This window comes from Artemia sp. Qi Xiang Cuo, chromosome 2 (genome assembly GCF_049724085.1).
Source record: "Artemia sp. Qi Xiang Cuo chromosome 2, ASM4972408v1, whole genome shotgun sequence".
Lineage (NCBI taxonomy): Eukaryota > Metazoa > Arthropoda > Branchiopoda > Anostraca > Artemiidae > Artemia > Artemia sp. Qi Xiang Cuo.
Window position 1 is genome coordinate 50,327,827 of NC_142795.1, and position 25,071 is coordinate 50,352,897.

The 25,071-nt window shown below is 35.2% G+C and overlaps 1 protein-coding gene across 1 annotated transcript in view; it reads left to right on the forward strand.

Moving 5' to 3' along the window:
- The window catches only part of LOC148955336 (origin recognition complex subunit 3-like), a 61,202-nt gene extending 37,787 nt beyond the window's left edge, over positions 1-23,415 (forward strand). Inside the window, exons 6-8 of the mRNA XM_089108162.1 lie at positions 16,503-16,622; positions 21,632-21,690; positions 23,261-23,415. Coding sequence (XP_088964288.1) covers positions 16,503-16,622; positions 21,632-21,690; positions 23,261-23,366 — 285 coding nt within the window. The 3' untranslated portion in view covers positions 23,367-23,415. The remainder of the gene's footprint in view (positions 1-16,502; positions 16,623-21,631; positions 21,691-23,260) is intronic.
- Positions 23,416-25,071: the final 1,656 nt, after the last annotated feature.

Genomic DNA, 25,071 nt, shown 5'->3' on the forward strand with positions numbered 1-25,071 from the left:
GGGACCCCAACAAGGATGACAGCACCTCCACCCCCACAGCCCTCAGGGCAAGGGTCGTAAGCTATGATGTAAGGTTTTTTACAGGAAGCGATGTTGTAGAAACTTCAAAAAGGGCTCATTTAACTGGAAATTGAAAGGGCTATTGTCGTTTTAATATTCGAAAGTTATTAAAGGGCAACTAACCCCCTCTCACGCCCACCATTTCCCCAAATACGTCCAATCAAAATTTTCAGATATCTGTTTTGTTCAACGTAGTTGAAAGTTCTGGAAATTAGGTCTATGAGGATGATAACCCCCTCACAGTCCTCAGTGCAAAGGTTGTAAGCCCTGAAGGTATATAAGGTTTATGTAGAAAGTTTTTGTAGAAATTTCAAAAGGGGGTCATTTATTTGGAAATTAAAATTGCCCTTTTTAAGTGTCGAAAGTGAATGGAGAGTAGCTAACCCCCCTCTGACGCCCACCATTTCCCCAAAAACATTCAATCAAAGATTAGAGATAACCATTTTGTTTAACGTAGTTGAAAGTTCTGGAAATTATGTATTTAGGGATTACAAACTCTCCAGATCAACAGGGCAAAGGTTGTAAGTTATGCCCTGGGGACATATAAGGTTTTTATAGATAGAGTCGCCGTAAAAACTTCAAAAGGGGATCATTCAATTGGAAATTGAGAGGGCTAGTGCCCTTTTTAATAGTTGAAAGTGATTGGAGGGTAACTAACCCCCCTCTCACGCCCACCATATCCCCAAACACATCTAATCAAAATTTTCAGATAGCTGTTTTGTTTAACGTTGCAGAAAATTCTAGAAATTAGGTCTTGGAGGATGACACCCCCCCCCAGCCCTCAGGGCAAGGGTTGTGAGTTATGCCCTAGGGGCATATAAGGTTTTGATTGAAAATTTTGCCCTAGAAACTCCAAAAGGGCTCATTTTATTGGAAATTCAAAGGGCTAGTGCCTTTTTTGATAGTTAAAAGTGACGGGAGAGCGACTAATGCCCCTCTCACGCCCACCATTTTCTCGGACACATCCAATCAAAATTTTGAGATAACCATTTTGTTTAACGTAGTTGAAAGTTCTGGAAATTAGGTCTTAGAGGTGGACAATCACCCTCACAGCCCTTAGGGTAAAGGTTTTATTTTATGCCCTGGGGGCATATAAGGTTTTTATAGAAAGCGTTGTCGTAGAAACTCAAAAAGGGCTCATTCGATTGGAAATCGAAAGGCCTAGTGTCATTTTTAATAGTCGAAAGTGATTGGAAGGCTTGACATTTTCAAACAGTCGTGGTAACGAACTGTAAGTAAGGAGCGACCCGGCTCAATGGTAACCGAAACTCTAAAAAACGAAATTTTTGTACGAATAGATACATCAAAAGAATTAGATTTTAATTCTGATTTCAAATATATAAATTTCATCAAGTTTAATCTTACCCATCAAAAGTTACGCGCCTGAGAAAATTTGGCTGATTTTCAAAAAAAGGGGGAAAGACCCCCTAAAAGCTATAGAACCTTAATGAAAATCCCACCATCATATTCAACGTATCAGAGAACCTTACTGTAGAGGTTTCAAGCTCCTATCTACAAAAATTTGGAATTTTCCATTTTTTGCCAGAAGAATGATCACGGATGCATGTTTATTTTTTTTTGTTCCCAGGGATATTCTTATTGTCCTAGTGGTCCTAGAATATCGTAGGTGGGCTCATTGGAACGGAAATTAAAAGTTATAGTTCCCTTTTTAAGTGACAAAAAAATGGAGGGCAACTATGCCCCTTCTCACACTCATTTTTTTCTCAAAGTCACCAAATTAAAATTTTGAGATAGTCATTTTGTTCAGCATAGTCGAAAATTTTATAAATATGTCTTTTATGATGACTTAATCCCCCCACAGTTCCCAGGGGTAGGGCTGCAAGTTATGAACTTTGCCCATTGCTTACATATTGTATTGGTTATTGGGAAGTATACATACATTTTCTGGATGGTTTTTTTTCTGGTGGGGGGTGCTGGAGGAGGGGGTTACTCGGGAGAATCTTTCCATGGAGGATGTTTTTTTGGGGTAAGGGACATTTCTATGAAGGGGTGCCGGATTTCCAAGCATTATTTAAAAAACGATCAGAAATTAAATTTAAAAAAAACAACTTTATTCAACTGAAAGTAAGAAGCAACATTAGAACTTAAAACGAACAGAAATTATTACGTATATGAGAGGGTTCTCCCCCAAGTCAATACCGCTCTTTACGCTCCAGTTTTTTTTACTGCTTTCAAAAGAGCTATCTATTCTAATTAAACGGCCTTTGTGATTCAGGGGTTTGGGAATTAAAATTTTTTTAACTTTTAACGTAAAGAGCGTGGTATTGACTAAGGGGAGAACCCCCTCATATAACCCCCTCGTAATAACATATACGTAATAAAAAAAAACAATAAAAAAAAGCGATACGGCTCAATAGTAATCGAAACTTTTAAAAACGGAATTTTGATGTCAATAAATGTATCAAAAGAATGAGTTTATACTGCTGATTCTAAATATATAAATTTTACTAAGTTTTGTATTACTCATCAAAGGCTATAAGCCTGAAAAAATTTACCTGATTTTTTAAGGAGGGGGGAAACATCCCCTACAAGTGAAAGAATTTTAATGAAAATCAAACCGTCAGATTCAGCTTATCAGAAAACACTATTACATAGGTTTCAAGCTCATATCTGCAAAAATCTGCAACTTTGTACTTTTTGCCAGAAGAAAAACATACGAATATAGAAGTTCGTTACGTAAGTTAATTTGTAAATTACGTCAGAACCAAATTTAGAGACAGTCATTTAGTAAAAGAAAAGTAAAATTTTTATGCAAATTTTGTTTACTTATTCAATGACTGTGAGCCAAAATAAAAGCTGCATTAACTAAAAAACGATCAGAAATTAAATAAAAAAAAACAAGTTTTTTAAACTGAAAGTAAGGAACGACATTAAAACTTAAAACGAACAGAATTATTCCGTATATGAAAGGGGCTCCGATAGCGTAAAGAGCGAGGCGTTGAGGAGGGGACAGCCCCTTTCATATACGGAATATTTTCTGTTCATTTTAAGTTTTAATGTCGTTCCTTACTTTCAGTTTAAAAACTAGTTTTTTTTTATTTAATTATAGTAAAGATCGATGTGGGTATAATGTATTGTTTTTTTTTTGTTATTGTTGTTGTTTAGACCAGGGCACTTCATATCGAAGGAGTTGTCTTAGGCACTTCGAAAAGGGCTCATTCGTTTGAAAATACAAAGGGCTAATGCCCTTTTTAATAGTCGATAGTGATTGGAGGGAAACTAATCCCCCTCCCACGCCCACCCTCCCAATTGACGTATGTTTAAAAACTAAATGTTTCCTTAAGATTAAATCAAAAATCACTGTGTTAAATCTAATTCCCGATAAGGCATCTCAGCAGTATCCCAAGAAAGACTGAGGGTATTATGTTCAAACTTTCGGGCCTACTTCTGCTCGTAAAATTTAAACAAATCAAAATAGCGTAAGTTTATCCAAGCTATCAAAGAAAGTAAAAAGATTTTTTTGTGAATAGTATCAAGTTTTCCATTTCAGTTCAACTAGAGGAGGTATGAAACTAAATTAAACACTACTGTTTGTGTCCAGATTTTTAAAAGGGTGTTTGTTGTTAAAAATTGCTTAAAATTTTTCTCCAGCATACAAATAGCAGGCCAAACTATAAATTCTTAAAAAAACGAAAAGATTTAAAGTATTATTTTCTTTTTCCCTGAAAAGACTATGTCAATATAAAACGAACAGAAATTAATTAAAAAACTTTTTCACAAAATAAGAAAAGTAAAGAACTCCATTAAACAAAAATGAGCGAAAAAAAATCAAATAATCTACCAAGCCTGACACTACCACAAATCAGCATCGATGAATAAATGAAACCCAAAACGAATAGAAATTACAATAAATAACCGAGTCAAACTCAAAACGAGCAGAAATTACCATAAGTTTGGCTCAAAACCCCTATGCCTTCCCAAGGCCAGAACAAAATTTGCACTCTGCTGAAAAAAATAAAAATGAATGTGCATTGTCAGTTTAATATACATATAGCCTACTGATATTTAGTAATTGATATTTAGATATTTAGACCGAGTCCGTTGATTTTGAATTGAAGTTATCAAGTATTTTGCAATAGGTTGCATAGGTTGCATCAAGACGCTGGGTAATTGTAGACAGAGAAAAGCCAAGACAGATAGTCCAAGTAATTGAGAGGCAAATGTTTAAATGGCTGGGGCACGGGTAATGGCAGGAGTTAATATTATGTTAATATTATTTGATTAATTAAAGTTATAAAAGTAAAAACATTTATATTTTTTTCAGTAAAGTGTAAATTATGTTCTGGTCTTGGGAAGGCATAGGGGTTTTGAGTCCAGCTTATGTTAATTTCTGCTCGTTTTGAGTTTGACTCGGTTATTTATTGTAATTTCTGTTCGTTTTGGGTTTTATTTGTTAATTGTTGCTCATTTGTGGTAGTTTCACGCTTCGTAGATTATTTTATTTTATTTTTGCTCATTTTTTGTTTAATGGAGTTCTTTACTTTTCTTTGAAAAACTTATTTTGTGAAAAAGTTTTTTTTAATTAATTTCAAACAATAGGCTGTAGGCTACGTAAAATGTGGTTCAATAACGCTCTCTAGGGCTATAATGAAAGAAAGGTTGAGGTGGCTAGGAAACGTTGTGCGGATGAAGGATGACAGATTGCCGAAGATTGTTCTTTTCGACCAACCGTCTAGGGCTAAACGGAAAGCGGATCCTCCTCGTCTGGGGTGGGAGGACGTCATAAAGAAATATTTAAAGGAAATGGGAACTTCGTGGGAGGGTGTAAAAAAGGAGGCTTTGAATAGATTGGGATTGAGAAGAAGCGTGCGTAGCTGTGTTGGCCTCAGGCTGCTTGGTGAAGCGGTGAGTTGTTAGTAGTAGTGGTGGTAGTAGTTTTTTTGCTATGATTGTTAATTTAAGTTCTGTTCGTTTTGGGTTTTATTTATTCTTGATGGGGGTATGGAGGGAGGGTCAGGGATGAGCTCCCATGATTCTTGGAATTTAGGATGGGTAGGACCATGGAGGCCAGCTCTCATTAGTTTTGGAATAATATATCATTAATAAGTCGTGTTTTTTTGGGGGGGGGAGGAGGGCTCGGGCCATGGAGGGCCAGGGCTGAGTTCTCAATTTTCGGAATTAAATATAGGTAATAGTTTTTTTGTTGTTTTTTTTTTTTTGGGGGGGGGGGGTTCAGGTTTTTTAGGGAGGGCTAGGAGTCAGCTCCCTTGATTTATCATTGATAAGTTTTCTTTTTTGGTGGGGGGGGGTGGAGTTTTGAGCCATGGAGGGCCAGGGGTCAGATTCTATTAGTTTTGGAATAAAATATGGTTAATAAATCTTTAGGGGGGGAGGTCGGGTTATGGAGGGAGTGCCAGGGGTCAGCTCCTATAAGTCTTGGAATTAAATTGCGTTAATAAGTTTTTTTAGTAGAGATTGGGGGGGGGGGGTTAAACTTATCTGATCTTTGAACTATTTTAAAAGCCCTCGAATAAAAATTTTTTATGGCCCCAGGACATAACTTAAACACTTGCTCAAGGGATCTGGGGGTGGGGGGGGTGGTTTGAATCCGATAGCTTTGTCATCTGATCTTTGAACTTATTTTAACAAAATGGATATCTCGAAAATTTTGATCAGATGCATTGGGTGGAAAGAGGGCAGGGGGGAGGCTAGTTGGCCTCTGGTCCTTCTTGAATCTTAAAAAGGGAACTGGGACTTCGAAGTTCCAATCGAATGAGCCGCATCCGAAGTTTATACGACCACCCCTTCCATAAAACCCTTATGTGTCCCCAGGGCATAATTTACAACACTTGCCGCCGGGCTCTGAGGGGTTGCATAAACCCGGAGTTTTTATTATATGATCTTTGGTCTATTTTGAACGAAATGACTATCTCAAAAATTCGATCGAAAACATTTTGAGAAAATAGGCTTGATGGGGGGGATGGGAATAGTTGCCATCGGAGCACTTTTGACTCTTAAGGGAACTAGATCTTTCAATTTCTTATCATTTGAGTCCCCATGTGCTGCTAGTCGGAGGATATTAGGGGGTTGGGGTTAATGTAGATGGGGGGTCTAATTTTCCCCTGTTTACTTTTGACTCTTAAAAAGAGAACTAGAACTTTGAATTTCCAATCAAATGAGCCCCCTCTGAAATTTATGCGACCACCTCTTCCGTAAAAACCTTAAATGTTCTGGGGTATAACTTACAACGCCTGTCCCCGGTCTCTGGAGGGGTTGAGTCGAACTATGAGTTTTCGTTATCTGATCTTCGGACCATTTTTAAAGTAATGGCTATCTCGAAATTTTTATCAGATGCCTTTGGGGTAAAAAGGGCATGGGAGAGGGCTAATTGCCCTCCGATCACTTCTGACTCAGAAAAAGAGCACTAGAACCTACATTTAATGCCCTATTCGAGCAACAAATCATGTTAACTTCATTAGTTTCTTTGCCTAAAATTTGAAAAATATCGTCTATAATATTGTTGTTAGTATCTTTAAAATCTAAAAGGTGTGCAAAAACTAATTTCAAAAACAAGTTTTTCTGATGAAAGTAAAGAGCGAAGTTGACCCTAATACGAACAAAAATTACTGTTTTGCGGCTTATGCAACATATTTGCTGAATATTTTATATGTTTCCCTACGTTTGTTTTATTTTTTATTAACAAATAAAAAATAATACCTCCTCTATACCTCCTCGTATCGGTTTCATTTTATTGGAGGTTTCATTGATTTCCGAAATATGATGATGTAAAAACAAATACGAAAGATCAAAAATAGTAAGAATATTGTAAATGGAATTATGGCAACTTTCCCCAGTATCGATATCAAGGTGACTTTTTGGTGAATATATCTTTATTTCACCACCTCCCTAGAATCATGGGTGAGACCTTAAACGGGGGCAAGAATGGGGGTCATTTAATTATACGAAATGGTCTGGCCCGTCACAGACGTGTCAGATCCTGGCAGAATCATAACCCTCGAATCTTTGGCGTGACCTCATTCTTTGTCGATTAAAGGTTCATGTTCAGATAATCACTCTCCTAATTGTTGATGGTTTCTTCTAATGTAGAGACATTTACAAGAACAGGGAATTCTATAAACACCAGTACCAACAATGGGTCTGCTTTTATCCTTGCCACAATTGAAACAAATTGTGTATTTCAAAGGTGACGTTAAGGTTATTTTTTTTTAATTGTCCCTAGTTGTTCGCTCAGTTTTGGAATCCAAGGTGAAAGAGTGAAGTTTTTCAGGTTGGTTTTCAGTCATTGATTTACATTTTAAAGATAAGATTTATTCATTATGAAATACACATACAATATTGTATTTTACTATTCCCCCAAAGGCTCATTGGCCTATAAAGGAGGGGGAAGACAAACGAGTCACTTACTCAGAGAAAAAAAAAAATAATCACTTACTCGCAGAGAGAAGAGCAAAAAGGAGAAAAAGAAGTAATAGTAATAAACAATTAAATACAAATAAAATAAAACTATAGAACGCAAAAACTAAATAGATTGAATAGACTAAACTAATTAAGTAGATTAAATGGATTCCAATAAAATAATGATATATAAGAAAATAAATCAATAAATAGGTAAAAATAAACGACTAGTAGGCTAATACCAACGTTTCTCTCCCAGTAATATGAATTCTAAAATTCGGCATAGTTTCATTGCAAAGCGTTTCATTTGCAGGTTTTCAGCAAATTCCAAGAATGGTTGACAATTTCTTTTGCGATGAGTTTTATATGGCTAGGCCTTGTTTATCTGAAAATTTGTAAAATTGGAATATGAAATTTCAAAATTACAGTTGTTTTCTTCTCAGATTTAGATAGCACTGGTACGTCTATTCAGAACCTTTCTTCTAAAGTTCTTACACCAGATGTAACCCATGTCTTGTATAAGGGACCAAAATTTTAGTTGCAAATTTTAGTGCTACACAATATAATGAAATCATGATAATACCAAACCTAGACAAAGCTTAGCATTCAAAATAGCCTTGTATAAAATAAATTCTGAGTTAAAAGTTTAATTTTGCCAATCAATTTGTGGTTTTTGTTGAGTCTGTCTTTCACTGTTACTTGAGGAAGAATTTCTTCTCTTTTGTGTTTGTAAGGATTATCCGTCTATATTGTCCCGTGGACTACTTTTTATCTACTTTTTATCCTTCTGTTTACACAGGACGGCTGAGCAGAGGTATAGGACGAAATATCAGACTGATTTTTTTTTTTCTTTTCTCTCACTGGCAATGAATCCATTCGTTTTTATTCGTTATCCTTAGTTTTCTCGTTATGTGGTAAATTCGTTGAGGTTTCGATTGATTTGCTGAGTAAATTATGAACATACAACTCGATATGCCTCTTAATGGTCTTTACAAATGTACTAATGGGTACCGTTGTAAATCTAAATTCCATTTTGAGCCCATAAAGGGACCTTTAAAGTGACAACTTGTTTCTTTTTTGTTTCGGCTAGTATATGGAAGATACCAAATAGAAAACAAAATAAAAATATTACTTGATTCCCCACTAAGTCCATTTTCCAAATATGATAATCACACTATCGTCGTAACTGCGCATCGGCCCCCCTTTTAACGGCGCGGCGTCTTGCCCTAGGCTGCATACAAATTTTTTCTGAGTTTGTTGTTTTGTTTTTAAAATGGACCTTTTCGGCATTATGAAACAACTTTTGATGAGAAATAAGTACAAAGAATAATGCAAACCCTCAAAATATGCAAACTTCTGTGTATAGCCTATGGCTATATTAGGTACAATTAAGGGGGAGGGGCTGAGACATAATTGCAACGGCAGGGATAGTTGTATTTGGAAGGAACGTTGAGTGAGGAATCGAATGGTATATTTTTTTTTTTTTTTTACCTGGTACCTTAGCTCTACTAGATCAAAATAAAAGAGGAAAAGGGCGCCACTTTGGGTTTCTTCAAGTGGGTTTTTTTTTTTTTTCAAGATGCGTGTAAGGCTACCAATACATATAAGAGATTTTCCTAATTGCCCATTAGAAGGTTATTCCATCTATCTAAGTGCTTTTTACATGGTTTGCCATATGCAAGGACGAGGTGGTACTAAAATGTAACTTTTTGGGTCATTTCTCAAGAAATACAAATGAATGTGCATTGTCAGTTGAATTTACATATACTGATATTTAGTAATCAAAATGTTAATATTGTTTGATTTATTAAAGTTATAAAAGTAAAAACATTTATATATTTATTTTCAGTAAAGTACAAATTATGTTCTGGCCTTGGGAAGGTATAGGGGTTTTGAGCCCAACTTATCTTAATTTCTGCTCGTTTTGAGTTTGCCTCGGTTATTTATTGTAATTTCTGTTTGTTTTGGATTTCATTTACTTATCGATGCTGTTTTGTGGTAGTTTCACGCTTGGTAGATTATTTTATATTATTTTTGTTCATATTTTGGTTTAATGGTGTTCTTTAATTTTCTTTGAAAAACTTATTTTGTGGAAAAAGTTTCTTTAATTATTGTATATACAAATCAATTAGTCTAACATTACTTTCAACCTATATAATTCATTCTGTTTTCATTAAAGCGCTAATTGACGCTCTAGTCTTTTAGGGGGCTTGAGGAAAGAGGTAGCCACTTCAGATTTACAGTACTTTATGATACTTTTAGGCTTTAACATTAGTCTGCTTAAAAAAATGTTTTGTTTAATTCAATGCTAGTATTTAAGAATGAGTTAGGATTCAAGACCTTTGTCACCAAAATTATCATTGTTTTCATAGAGAAACAAATTTGAAACCCATTGTAATTGAGAAATCGCGTTGATGTTGCTTGTTTTAAGCGTCTATAAAGAGAAAGAAAAAAACTAGAGAAAGGCTTTTCAACTTTTCATTATTTGTGTTATGCCAGTTTCTCTGTTTTCAAACCCGAATGCTCTTTTGTTGTGGTAGTCTTTAGCTTTAGTACGAATTGGAAAACGTGTCATCAAACAGTTCGTGGTAACGAACTGTAAGTTAGGAGCGACCCGGCTCAATAGTAATTGAAACTCCAAAACCGAAATTTTGATACCCATAGATACATCAATAGAATCAGATTTTTATGCTGATTTCAAATATATAAGTTTCATTAAGTTTAGTTCTACCCATCAAAAGTTACGCGCCTGAGAAAAGACGCGATATTTGCCTTATTTTCGAAAAAAGTGGGAAACACCCCAAAAACACATAGAACTTTAATGAAAATCACACCATCAGATTCAGCGTATCAGAAAACCCTATTGCGGAAGTTTCAAGCTCCTATCTGCAAAAATGTGGAATTTTGTATTTTTTGTCAGAAGAAAGATCACGGATGCGTGTTTATTTTTTTTATTTTTTTTTTCCCCAGGGGCGATCGTATCGATCCAGTAGTCCTAAAATATCTAAGAGGGCTCATTTGAACGGACATTGAAAGTTTCAGTGCCCTTTTTAAGTGATCAAAAAAATTGGAGGGCAACTTGGCCCCCTCCCACGCTCATTTTTTCCCCAAAGTCTCCCAATCAAAATTTTGAGATAGTCATTTTGTTCAGGATAGTCGAAAATCTAATAAATAGGTCTTTGAGGATGACTTAATCCCCACAGTTCCTGGGGGAAGGGCTGGAAGTTATGAACTCTGCCCATTGTTTGCATATAATATTGGTTAATGGGAAGTATAAAGACGTTTCAGAAGGAATTTTTTTTGAAGGGGGGGGGGTGTTGGAGGAGTGGGTTACGGGGGAGGATCCTTCCATGGAGGATGTTTTCTTGTGGGAAGGAACAGTTATATGAAGGGGACGCCGGATTTTCCAGTATTATTTAAAAAACGGTCAAAAATTAAATAAAAAAAACTAGTTTTTTCAACTGAAAGTAAGGAGCAACATTAAAACTTAAAACAAACAGAAATTATTACGTATATGAGGGGGTTCGCCCCCTAGTCAATAAGTCGCCCTTTTTGCTAAAGTTTTTTTTTAATAGTTTCAAAAAAGCTTTTGTGATTCAGCTTTGGCCTTTGTGATTCAGGGGTTTGTGATTCGAACAAAATTCGAACTTTAGCGTAAAGAGCAAGGTATCGACTAGGGGGCAAACTCCCTAATATAAAACATACGAATATAGAAGTTCGATACGTAAGTTAATTCGTAAGTTACGTCAGAACAAAATTTTGAGAAAGCCATTTAGCCACAAAAAAGTAAAAATAAAGTACAAACTTTATTTCGACTGCTTATGTATGAGGAGTTATGCTCAAAGCTTTATCAATTTGGGATTGTTCAGAAATTAAATAAAAAAACAAGTTTTTTTTAACTAAGTTCGAAAAACAACATTAAAACTTTAATCGAACATATTTTATTCCCCATACGTAAGAGACCCTTCTCGTCTCAATACCTCGCTCATCATGCTACAACTTGAATCTGTCATTCAGCTTTATTTTTTAGAACAATAAGAGACTTTAGCATAAAGAGCGAGGTATTGAGAAGGGGACAGCCCTTTCAAATACGGAATAATTTCTGTTCGTTTTAAGTTCTAATGTCGCTCCTTACTTTCAGTTAAAAAAAAGTTTTTTCATTTAATTTAGACAAAAAGAGCCATTGGAATTGCGTCCCTCTTAAGCTGGAACTGTATTTCGGATGAAATAACGGATTTTTTTGCTCTTTAAGAATAGGAAAAGGGAGGCTGATCTAGCATTAGGTTTTCCCTTCTTTGAGAGTATCATTTTAACTTCTGATTTTTTACCTAAACGTCTAGCCTCCCTTTTTTAATTATAGTAACGTATGTATTTTTGATTATGTTAAGCAAATAAGAAAAAACAAACCATAAAAAGGAAAAACTTCGATAAATGTTTTTCAGATTTTTGGAATTTGTCTGTGCTAGTTTCTTTGCATGTTATTTATATTTGCTCTAACTTACTGTTTTGTAATTGAATCACTCAGGTATGTGCAGATGTGGGAAGGGGGAATTTAATTCCCCTGGAGTCTTAAGATTGTTATGATATTTTTAGCAATTTTCCACGTTTTCATTTAATAACCCAATTTTTGTATTCTTTCGATTTTGCCTCCCTCCACCCAAAATAAATTCCAGCGTACGTGCCTAAGCCAACTAACCTACTATTGGCGTTTTTTTTTCTAATTTTACCTTATGATTTTCTTTTATTTGACAAGTTTCTTGAATTTTGAATTACTTATTGACCTGAACCTGAATTGGGTTTTGTGAATCCCCTTCTGATACGTTTCTATTCACTGAATAACGATATCTTTGTTCTGACCTTTTACTGGTTCAACCTTTTACCATCAACAGCAACAGTGCATCACAAGTACGTCAGTTTTTTTTTTCCTTGCTTTTTTTTCTTCTCTGTAATGTTAATGCTGTATGCTACGCAATTATGACAAGAACCACACGAAAAAGACAAATATTTGAAATATAGATTCCTATGTAAACAAGGAAGTTTGGCTAAAGTTTACAACCTTTAGGATCCTATGCAACTACCATGTTTTTCGTCAAATTTATTTTCACATCTTAGTAAAATGTCACTAAACAAACTTGGCATGTTTATCTTGGCCTTCTTATTATTTACTTTTTTTTGCATTTTGAAGGCCGATTTGGATCCTTTTTAAACTTATATTGAACTTTTGTTTTGTCTCCGAGGCTTAGAATACTTTTTTTGTACTGTTGGAAATGGTGTATGTTTCGAAATTTCTCAGATTTAGGATAAGATCAAGGTTGAACAAAAATCATGGGCTTTACATCCCAATGCTTTAGAGCAGTGGTTCTCAAACTGTAGTACGCGTACCCCTTGGGTGTACGCAAAATTTTTTAGGGGGTACGCGGCCGGCTAACAAAAAAAAAATGAAACAACCTTTTAACTCTAGGACTGGTAATTTTATTTATATTTTAGCTATAGTTTACTTAATACCGGTAATTGAGAAGAGGTACCTAAAATGTTTTGTGGGTAAACAGGGGTACAGTCTAAATAAGTTTGGGAACCACTGCTTTAGACCATAAATTAAGAAGTTAATTTGTATTAATTTCCCGTATGTTTAAGTACCCTCTTACCATGTCAGTACACTAAGGACGTGGAGAGTTAATAGGGAAAGTTGGACAATTTTCTCCAGACAATTGGAGAAAATGTAATACCATCAGTCATTAAAAGATTGTGCGTGTAACTGAACCACCGTGTAACTGAACCACAAGCAACTGAGCCCCTGTAACTGAACCACCGTGTAACTGAGCCACCATGCAACTTAACCCCTGTATAACCGAACCCCTGTGAAACTGAACCCTCGTGTAACTGAACCACCGGGCAACTGAACCCCATTTAACTATACTCTCGTGCAACTAAACTCCCGTGCGACTCAACCCCATTTAACTGAACCCCCATGTAACTAAACCCCCGTGTAACTGAACCCCCTTGCAACTGAACCACCTTACAACTGAACCACCGTGCAACTGAACCACCGTTCAACTGAACCACCGTGTAACTGAACCATCGTACAACTGAACCACTGCACCTAAGCAGGTAATTAACCTTTTTCAAACCAAACGATAAACAACTACTAGCGTAGAAAATAATACAAAATGAAAACAACAAAATAAGTAAAGTGGTTAAAAAGATTACAGTATGTAGACAATGAAAGCCGCCATTCCCCCCCCCCCCCTCCGCAAAAACTTCTCTTAAGAAAAATACCCCGCGAAAAATAACACCCCCCTCCCAGAAAATACCTACCCGTGGAAAATCGGAAAATCTCCCCCCCCCCCAAAAAAAAAATACCTCTTGCGGTTGGTTAGTCTCCAATCATTTTCGGCTTATAAAAAAAGACTAGAAATGCCTGGGGATTATCAAACAATTTCTACCTCCATCCTCCTCTCGTCTCTCCCTTAGAGCTAATTCTGTATTTGTCTGGAGGCTCAATGAGAGCTGAGATGTTTTGGCATCAAATGCACCCTTTGAGGTATCTCCCTCTCTTTCTAGCTAAAAAACAATGAGATAACCCCATTGCAGAAGTTTCAGTTCCTTTTTAAGTTTTTTTTATTTGTCTATTGCTTACAGATAGTATTTGTCGTTGGGAACATACGGAATTTTTTTGTGTGGGGGTTTTCTGGAGGATCTTTCATGAGAAGAAAGTATTTGCACGGGGGGGGGGGGCAAGAGTTACACAGAAATTCCTCTTTTCCACTTCCCTTGGAACTTCTCAATTAAAAAATAAAACGACTCAAAGAAGATTTTTAAATTTTGAAAACCCTACTTTCCACAAGGGCTGTATTTTCCAGGTGATGAGGTTTTCGTGGGTGGAAGAGGGGACATTTTCCGCGGGGGAGGGGGGTAAACGCTTAGACCCATAGAAAGTGACAGGATGAAGGGAACCCCAATTAACAGACATAAAAAAGAGAAATAAATCTGGATTTAAGAGTTTATGACGTCCGATTTTCTTTGTTTTTGTGACAACAAAACAGAGCATTTTTATAAATCCTCTTGACAGTAATTTATATAAAGACTTAAAAACGCAAACAATTCCAACAAGGTTGAACATGTAAAGATTCTAACTTGTGTTTTACCTAATGTAAGTACGGTGGTTGAGTTGCACGAGGGTTCAGTTGCACGGTGGTTCAGTTGCATGGTGGTTCAGTTGCATGATGGTTCAGTTACACAGAGGTTCAGTTACACGGTGGTTCAGTTGCACGGTGGTTCAGTTGTACGGGGGTTCAGTTACATGGCGGTTCAGTTACACGGGGGTTTAGTTAAATAGGGTTGAGTTGCACGGGGGTGGAGTTGCACGAGGGTTCAGTTAAAGAGGGTTCAGTTGCATGAGGGTTCAGTAGCACGAGGATTCGGTTGCACGGGGGGTTCAGTTGCACGGTGGTTCAGTTGTACGGTGGTTCAGTTGCACGGTGGTTCAGTTACAGGGGTTAAGTTGCTTGAGGTTCAGTTACACGGTGGTTCAGTTACAATGGAACCCATTAAAATGGTGTAGTTTCAGTTGTTACGTTTTTTCAGGAGTGACACTTTTATTGAATAAACCAAAGCGTTGACTTATTTTTTTTTTTGTTTTTGAAGAAATTACTATTCTTAATCAAACAGCCGTAGTTTTTGAAACTACGATCAACAAAACTAGTATGATTAAGTCGAACCAACCGTTAGAAAAGTAGTTTCTAGAGTGGTTTAAAGAAGAAACAAAAGTGTAGTTGACAATGTCTGCGTGCTGTTGGATTGCCCTTGAAGATGATCCAACAATGTTTGTTGGCAGGACCAAACAAGGCGACTTAAGCGCAGATGGGAACCTCAAAGAATGGAAATAGATAAAACGAAAAAAAGAGGAGCATAAAAGATGAAAACAGAAAGAGAAGATAAAAGTCAGGAAAATTGAAAAGGAAAGCTAAAAACAATTCGTAATATTTATTAAAATAATACGGACCAATTATATAATTATGTATTACCACCGCCAAATCCAGGCAGAAAAGAAATATAATTACACTTCATTTACTTAAGGTGAAAACCATAAAATACCAATACATACAATTTGAGTACAATTATCTGAAGTTTAGACGCATAGGATTTTGAAAAAAAAAAATCCCTTCAAGAGATCCGATAAGTTTGTTACGAAAACCTTAAAGGTTTCAATTGCCCTTTTCAGAAAAAAAAACCTTATAGGGTATCTGAGAATTTTTGGAGTTGAATATAATGACAAAATCTTTTCAGGCTTTTGTTAAAATCTACGAGTCTGAACTTTGCATTAATATCCCGATTAGTTTTTGTCTTCTTGTCAGCGTTGTCTCCTCTACTATTTCTCATTTGAAAAAGTAATCCATATTATAATTTCAGTCAGTTATTAAATGATTGACTTCTGTTTCGGTTAAATCAGTTTGTTTGAAAATATATAATAACTTGCGATTGAGCTGACCTATAACATTCCAAATAACAGAAAACTAAAAACATCGCGTTGTGAAACCCAATAATAATAATAACAAAAATAATCACTTCTCGTTAATTAACAAACATAGGCAAGTTTTGTGAAAAGCTATAGAACATTTGTGATTGCCCATATTCCAAAGAAGAAGAATGAATTGAACCATGGTTTCATAATTAAAACCTATTACATGAAATAAAGAAAACCTGCACACCCTGGCTAGTTCTTCCCCTCTCTTTTCTGTTTGAAACTAAAAGGAAATAATTTTAACGATTTTCTTTCTAGCTACTATTGTTTAGAATGCATGAAATCTTTAAAAACACAACCTCGTGATAATCGTCTTCCGATAGAACTATTGACTGGTCAGTAGTTTCTGTTTATATCTTCTTTTTACATTGTCATTTTGATATACATTGTTAATTGTTCCTAAGCCCTTGGGTACTAATGCGTAAGAAGCATTTGAAGGGAAACTGTTTTTGCTTGCTAAGAACTCTCTTTATCCTTTGACTAAGATCCGTATCCGTTATAGCTAAATGATATTTCAGTTGACCCAATTCGCTCTTACTTTTAGTGTGATTGTTGCCGAATTGAAGACTCTGCCGCTGTTGAAAAATCAATGCCGGATACTTGTATTGCTTACAAAGTTCATTTAGAATGTGGGAAACTTATTAACTTGTATGATTGGCTGCAGGTAAGATCATTTCTAGCTGTAACTTTGTCCCTTACTTATTTATACCTCCTTTTTGTGTATGTATAATCCTCCAATTTTGGGAATTAACTGTCTACTCTGTTTAGTGTCATATTTGTTTACTTTTTTCTTATATGGTATTGTTGTTACTATGAATATGTTCTATTTTCCATGAATGCCGACCATGCATTTCATGTAAAAAGTGAGTCATTTCTATTCCTAGCTTGTGCTCAAATAGAGAAATAAGGTTATTCCGCCTTTATTTGGTTTTTATATGCTCCGTTAGAGCTTAAAATCTGTTACGGTGACGAACTTCAGACTCAAGCAGTGATTTTGTATCGCCAGCAACGCAGTGATCTTTTGAGCAGTTGGTCTTTTTGCTAATGGTAACTGAAAAGAATATAAATCCAGCGCTAGGCATTGTTGCATTCAGTGAGGCTGGGGCGTAAACCATCCTCGCAACATAACTTGAAAAAATGAACTTTTGACGAATAAAATTCAAGACAATCATTACTAAATTTTGATGATGAAAGTATTTGACACTTTTTGTGTAAATTTAGTTTGTAGTGTTTTTTTTTTTTTTTGTTATTTAGTGCTCAGAATCCTCTACTTGTTTCAAAGAAAATTTGGGGTACTACTCTCCTCACTTCTATTAAGAAAAAATGAAGGTTTGCTGACTCTGCAGTTCTATTTTCGTCATTCTTTCAAGGGTTGCTGCAGAGCAACGGCTTTTCAACTTGATGTTCACTGTTCTTTAGTTTACTCCAAATTAGCGCAAGTAAATTGCTTAAAAACGTAAGTGAATGGCTTTTCCCTAAAGAGTATAATCCATCAACCAATTCTGTCAGTTGAAGTACCTTTAATAGATTGTTGATTATTTACTTCGCCATATGTTTTCACAAGTAAAATTGGATTCTTTTGTCATTCAAAAAAGGAGTGTTTCTTATGTTTGACTGACGACGTGAGTTTTGGGAGTCTTTGATTTGTTAATCAGCTCAATCTCCTGAGTGAGGTGGGGAAACGAAAATACTGTAAGCAATAAAGTAAGCAATTATATTCAAAATATATACTTCTTTTCTTTTTTTTTCTTTTTTTTTGGTTGAATATGTCATTTTTTTGTTTGGTAGATACGCGTCTTTTTTGCAAAAACTGATTCAAAATTCTTGGACATGAGTTGATAGACAACAGAGCTCGTAAATCCGATTCTAGCAGCATAACGATTAATGGACAAGCCAACACAATAAATGTAAAGAGTCGCAAGAGAAAAGAAAAATAGACATATAATTAATGCAATACAAAAAACTACATGGTGTAAGATAAGGCAGGATGGCTGGTAGCCGATCTAATGTTGAAAAATAACTATAAAAACAAAATAAGTTACCTATGTAATTGGCTATTATCCGTTACTTTCAGCTCTCAAAACAATGGCATGACGGAATACGACGGGTAGCTTAAGCTATCTCACCAAGTGAGTATTTCTCATAATAGTGTCAGTTTCAGTAGGTTTCCTATCCTATCAAAAAATATATACGCTAAACTTTTTTCCCTTCTTTTTTATGTTTGTCAACCGACAGGCTATGCTGCTAGTTATATTATATTAACCATTGGCTCCAATACTCAATTCAAGAATTTGTGTCAAGATAAGCCTTCTTAACAATTCATTACATAGAAATATCCAGGTAAACCTAGATGATGACGTCTATTCGTTATGTCTGCTTTCTTCTTCCTAAATGACAATCTGGGTCACCCAGATTCTATTAGGGTATTATATGAACTTACGATGAATTTCCTTGTCCAAATAATTGAACTGGATGCAGATTCACAATACCTTTTCATGGAGAAAACTAGAAGTGTCATTTTAGTTTGTGATGTGAATGATTTTTCGTGCAGAAACAAAGGAAATGAAACAAAATTCCAAATAATTTTGTCTCTCATCTAGTTTAGTCTTTCATCGAGTCTTTCCAGGAACAGTTGAATACTAAACTTAAGAGTTTAAAATTTGATAATGTTTAAGATGGCTGGAATAGTTTTAGAAAAATAATTTGTGAAGTTGCTGAAAGTGTCTTATGGAAGAAAGCTAGAACTGAAGCTAAAAATATTAGTGAAAAAGCTTTATGTTTAATAGAAAGGAGAAATGACTTTTTACATGAATTATCTTAGTGATAGATCATATGAAAACAAAAGGAATGTAAAGAAAGTGGAGAAAGTATTAAAATATGAACTAAGGAGGTGTGAAGTGGAGACCATGGATAAAATTACCAAGGATCTGGAAGATACAGCTAGACGGCACAATAGTAAAAAATTGTACTGGTATGTTAAGAAAATGAGAGGGAGAAGTCAATCTGGACTTGTCCAAGTTAAAGATTGGAATGGGGCCGCAATTAGCAACAACGAAATAACTAAAGAGGGATGTGAAAAATATTTTGAGAGTTTGCTTAACCAAGATAGAGTTGCAGGAAAAGATATAGAGGAAAATGAAAAAGTTTGTGATACCTTGGATGTGAAGGAAGATTTATTTTATGAGGAGGAATTAGCGACAGTTCTGAAAGGATTTAAAAATAGTAAGGCTCCAGGTGCTGATAGGTTGGTAAATGAGTTTCTTAAATATGGTGGCTCTGAGGTTAGAAATAAGTTACTGAAGATTATGAATATGATTTTTGAAAAAGGGTAAGTACCTAACGATTTTAGGAAAACCTTAATTAAGCCACTTTATAAGAAAGGTGATAAAAGTGAGTGTGGTAATTATCGAGGCATTAGTCTGGTCTCTGTAGGTAGTAAATTACTTAGTAATATGATACTTTTTAGACTGAGAGATGCCGTAGACAAAGTTTTAAGAGAAGAGCAGTGCGGTTTTCGAATAGGTAGAGAAAGGTCGACAAAATGTGTCGACCAAATTTTCACTCTTAGGCTAATAATTGAGAAGTGCCTGAGTTATCAAACACCTTTGGTCTTCAGTTTTATAAATCATGAGCAAGCGGTCGATTCTATTGATAGAAGATCTTTAGTAAAGGTTTTATCCTTGTATGGTATACCCACAGTTTATAGAATTAGCAGTATGATCATACCCTATCTCACCCATTATAAAAACCCGGACCGAGGTGCGAATGCTCCAGACAACGTTTTTGCAGATATAAACATAAGCGGCATTAGATCTTTTCACGGGTAGACAAGTCAGATTTCTCTTGGACATGAAAGAAGTGGAAACCCGTTATTACGAATAATGCATTTTGTAACCATTTTTCATTGATTGACGGAAACAGACTAACCCGCTAATGTAGAAATAAGTGGGAGGAGCTTTTTGTTCGTACCGAGAATGAAGACCAGAAATGATCTGCGATAAACTTACTGGATAATTCTATAATCTGTGGGTATACCAGACAAATACATTAAAGTGATTAGTGCTATGTAGGATAATAACACTGCTGCGGTTAAGGTAGGAAATGAGGTTAGCAGCTGGTTTTGTATTAAATCGGGAATTAAGCAGGGTTGTATTCTATCCCCCTTTATATGGATTATTTTGACGGACTTTGTCTTAAGGAGCACAGGAAAGGCAATGGGAGACCACGGAATCAAATGGGGAGGAAAACATCTCCTGAATTTAGATTATGCTGCTGATTTAAGCATCCTAGATGAAAATGTGAGCAAAATGAATGATGTTTTAGAGGTTTTGTGAGTTCAGGGTGCCATAATACGGATAAAAATTTAATGTTAAGAAGACTAAGTCACTAAGGCTAGGAATAAGTGAAGATGAAAAGGTGACGCTGGGTAACGAAAAGATTTATCAGGTGGGCAGTTTCACTTACCTTGGTAGTATTATTAGTAAAGGCGGTGGGAGCAGTGAAGACGTTAAAACTAGAATAGCCAAGGCTCAAGGCGTTTTTTCACAGTTAAAAAAAACTTTGAAAGAATAGGAAGATAAGGCTACTAAACAAGATTAGAATATTAGAAGCTACAGTAATGACAGTGGTCAAACATGTCTCTGAAGCATGGGCGCTCCGAAAAGCGGATGAAGATTTGCTAGATGTTTTCCAGAGAAATTGCTTAAGAATTGTTCTGGTTACTCGGCTGACTGACCGTATTTCAAAGAGTAGGCTGTACAAAAAATGTGGTTCAATATCGCTTTCTAGGGCTATAATAAAAGAAATGTTGAGATGGCTATGTCATGTCGTGTGGATGAAGGATGACAGATCGCCGAAGATTGTTCTTTTCGGCCAACCGCCTAGGGCTAAACGGAAAGCAGGTCGTCCTCGTCTGGGGTGGGAGGACGTCATAAAGAAAGATTTAAAGGGCATGTGAACTTCGTGGGCGGGTGTAAAAAGGGAGGCTTTGAATAGATTGGGATGGAAGAGGAGTGTGCGTAGCTGTGTTAGCCTTAGGTGGCTTGGTGCTGCTGTGATTTGTTAGTAGTAGTAGTAGTAGTCTCGTCTAGTTTAGCTCGTGTCTCAAAAATTAAAAATGCCACGAAAATAGTTGAATGTAGTTATTAACAGAGTGATAAAGATTATCTAATATTCATACGCATGAGTTCTCTTACGGAAGACGATAAGGAGGATGCCCTCCTTTAGCCCCTAAGCCTCTTTCGCAGATGTGTGTCTTCTGGTATTCAATTAATCAGACAAAAAAGAGGAATAAATATTTGTTAGCTAGAGTAGAGAACACAATTTGTAGAGAGAAGAATTTGTTTCGTAGAATATTGGAATAAAACTATATATATATATTTATATATATATATATATATATATATATATATATATATATATATATATATATATATATATATATATATATATATATATATATATATATATATAGAAAACTATAAAACTACCAATATATCATTATATTACAAATAATATAAAAATATTATTAAAGTAATCCTTTAAGGGAAACTAGCAGGCAATTTTTCTGTTCCCTAAAATTGCTTCTAAATCCCGGTCTTGTGGTTATTCAAAATAAGAGCACAGTTCTTTTGTACTGAATAAAAAACTAATTTATACTCCCTTTTTTTCTAGTCTTTTGGTGCGATTATCGATCCTGAAAACTCAGAAGATGGAATCTCGAAAAATACACAGTATCCTTTTGTATGCTAAACGGAAAACTGTTTTGCTACCTTCTTTTGATTTCCCTTTTCATCCTGCTCCCGAAGGGTCAACGACTTTCAAAATTCACGAACCCCAGGTGGCGAATGCGGTGGAACTGTGTGACACACCTAGCGCTATGAATTTTACATCAGGAGGGAATGTGGGTAACCTCTCGTCCACTTTCATTTGTTTCTGAGGATGTATGCCTATTTTGGTGTCTCTATGAAACCTTGGGCTAGACTTAAATTATTATTTTTTTTTTTTTTAAGTTGTCCATAGACATGCAACAATTGCATATCTGTTTGAGAACTACGTTTTTGAATATCCTGCCCCCTTTGTTATTTCTCCATGTCTAGATTCATTGAAGAAAAATGTCCAAGCTTATTTGTGTGAAGGGCAAAGAAGTAAACTGAACACTGCTATAGAATTGAAAGCGCTATGTAGGAAAAAGGTTTTTATAACCCATCTATTCGATAATATTCATTTCTTAAGCGTATTGATTGAGCCGTCACACCCGTTGGCTTACTACTCGCACAAGCTTACTGCATACCCCATCGTTTTTTATAGCCTACTAGAAATTTTTAAAATTACCTGTACCGATGTTGTTTCTTATACCTGCTAAGTTTTAACTCCAATCCAATCAGATTTCATTTGCACCTTCAGTAGATCGTTTCAGTTGGACTAAGCTCATTGCTCAAATATAGATGGAAATTTTGATTTACTAACTATAAATACTCGCTATATTAAACTTATGCCTTAACCCCTCTTTCTTAATTAACTGAGCACGTGATTATTCGTTTACCCCGCATTGACCCGAATATTCTAGGAATGCGTAGTGTTTCATCAAACTGACATCTTGTAGGCTGAAAATAGTGGCAAGTTAAAAAAAAAATATGTACCACTTCGTTTTTCGTCACCGCGAAAAGCCCAGTTGATTAATTAGCAACCACAAAATTCGGTTAAAAGCATATACTTAACTCTTGCATGTAGAATATCGGTTACTTTTCACACCGGATGAAGTGTGATTGAATAAAACGGTACATGTCCTTTTAATAAAACAAACGAAATATCCATTATTTACGAGACAAATTCACTTTTTAAGAATGGTTCGGTCTTATTTAGATTAAGTCATATTGTTAACTTATAGCTTATTATTGCGATTATATTTTCATCCAAGGACGTATTTAGAGGGGGGATACAGGATTTAACCCCCCCCCTATCCCGAAATTTGTGTCTGACTCTTAAAAAAGTATCAAAAATGCATATAAATAAATTTTGTATGCGTTTTTTTTCAATTTTTGTAACCCCCCATCCTGAATAATACTTTTCTCCCCAAAAAAAATCTTGGATGCACCCTTGTTTCATCTCTCTCCCCAACCTAAAATAAAAGTGCAAAATTACTGCACTCATGACTATGTCTACCAGTTCGGATTAAACGATAGTTGACAAGATGCTGGAATCTCTTTTTTCTTCTTTTCAGATTTGGAGTATCACTGAAACATCGTATTATTTATTTCATTTTCTTTACCTTCACAGACCTCCTTAACATTATAATTCTAGAGCCCGCTTCAGTCAAGCGGTTTCCGAACTACAATATACTGGCTTCATCAAGCAATCGAAAAGAAAAGTGGATCATGTGGCTCGAACCACGTTTGGAAATTCATAGTTCAGTTTATTTTATTTTATACTTTAATAAATCTATTTACATCCCCTTGCATTTATGTGAATTTCTTTAGGTCACAAAACTTTTTTATATTTCTTGGTTATGAAGGAATAGTTAATAAATATTTATTTAAGGGTCAGCAATTGACAAATGTCAATAACATGGGTAACGCTACAAACACAGGAAAAGTCTTACAAGATTCGCAAGGTAAGTTATTCCTAAAAGTTTTTGGCGGCTAAGTAGGACTGGAAAACGCCGTTATAAGCTTGAGACAGATTCTTCGAGTTTATAATGCAGTTCATTGCGTTGATTTCGAATACGAGTTTATAATCTTTCTGTCACAAAAAGCTTTTATCAAATAATTTTAAAAGAAATTTGTACATGAAGTTCACAATCTTTGGTTCTTTTTCAATTTCTAAAAAACTTTTAATGCAGCTTCAGCAATTTATTCTCTCTACCGCTCATTGTTTTTGGGTAGCAATTCTTTAAGTTTTATTTCGTGGACTTTTGGTGTTTAAACTAAAAGGAAATTTTATTAGACTAATATATCTCTGTCTTTAGTTAAAAAAAAAAGAAGTTCAGTTTTGTTTAGGGTGCTTTAATGTCCAACTTTTGTAAATATCCGTTTTTTTCTCGTTTAATTGAAAGAAAAAACAGAAAAGAAAAACGAAATTCCATCGTTTACGAAGTTTTCCTGATGCATTGTTGTATTTTCAATCCAATACTTTTGTTATCTAGTGTTTACGCAAAAACTCTTTGACGTTTCTGTGGAAGTTTTGGTGTTCCGTTAACGCTACAAATACATACATTCTAAAAGCTATGAATCAAAATCTGAGGATACAACAATAATTGTGTTGCACGTTAGAATTAGGTTGAAAGTTTGTATAAAAAACTGCACTAAGCTTTTAAAATAATTTTAATTTAATATTTATATCTTTAATAAGTCAAACAGTTTGAGGTAATAAATTGTAAGTAAGGAGTGGTTCTAATAGTAATCAAATAAAAAAAAACAAGTTTTTTAAACTAAAAGTAAGGAGCGACATTAAAACTTAAAACGAACAGAAATTATTCCGTATATGAAAGGGGCTGTCCCCTCCTCAATACCTCGCTCCTTACGCTAAAGTTTTTTATTGTTTTAAAAATTCAAGTTGTGGGAAAGATTCAAACTTTAGCGTAAAGAGCGAGGTATTGAGGAGGGGACATCCCCTTTCATATACGGAATCATTTCTGTTCGTTTTAAGTTTTAATGTCGCTCCTTACTTTCTGTTAAAAAAAACAACTTTTTTTTATTTAATTTCGGAACGTTTTTGAATTAATACAACTTTGATTTTGGCTGACCGTACATGAATAATTAAAACAAAATCTGCATATTAATTTTACTTTTTTGGCTAAATTGCTTTCTCGAAATTTTGCTCTGACGTAACTTACGAATTAACTTACGTAACGAACTTCTATATTCATATGCTTTATTACGTATATTACAGAATCAGCCGCCTAGTCAAGCTTTCGCTCTTTACGCTATATTTCGAATAGTGTGCGATCACTGACTCCTGAATGAGACAGGTTGTTCAATTAGAATACTAAGATCTTTTGAAAGTACAAAAAAAAACTTTAGCTAAAAGAGCGGGGTATTGAATCCATGGTGGGCCCCCTCATATACGTAATAATTTCGGTTCGGCTTCATTTTTGATGTTGCTCCTTACTTTCA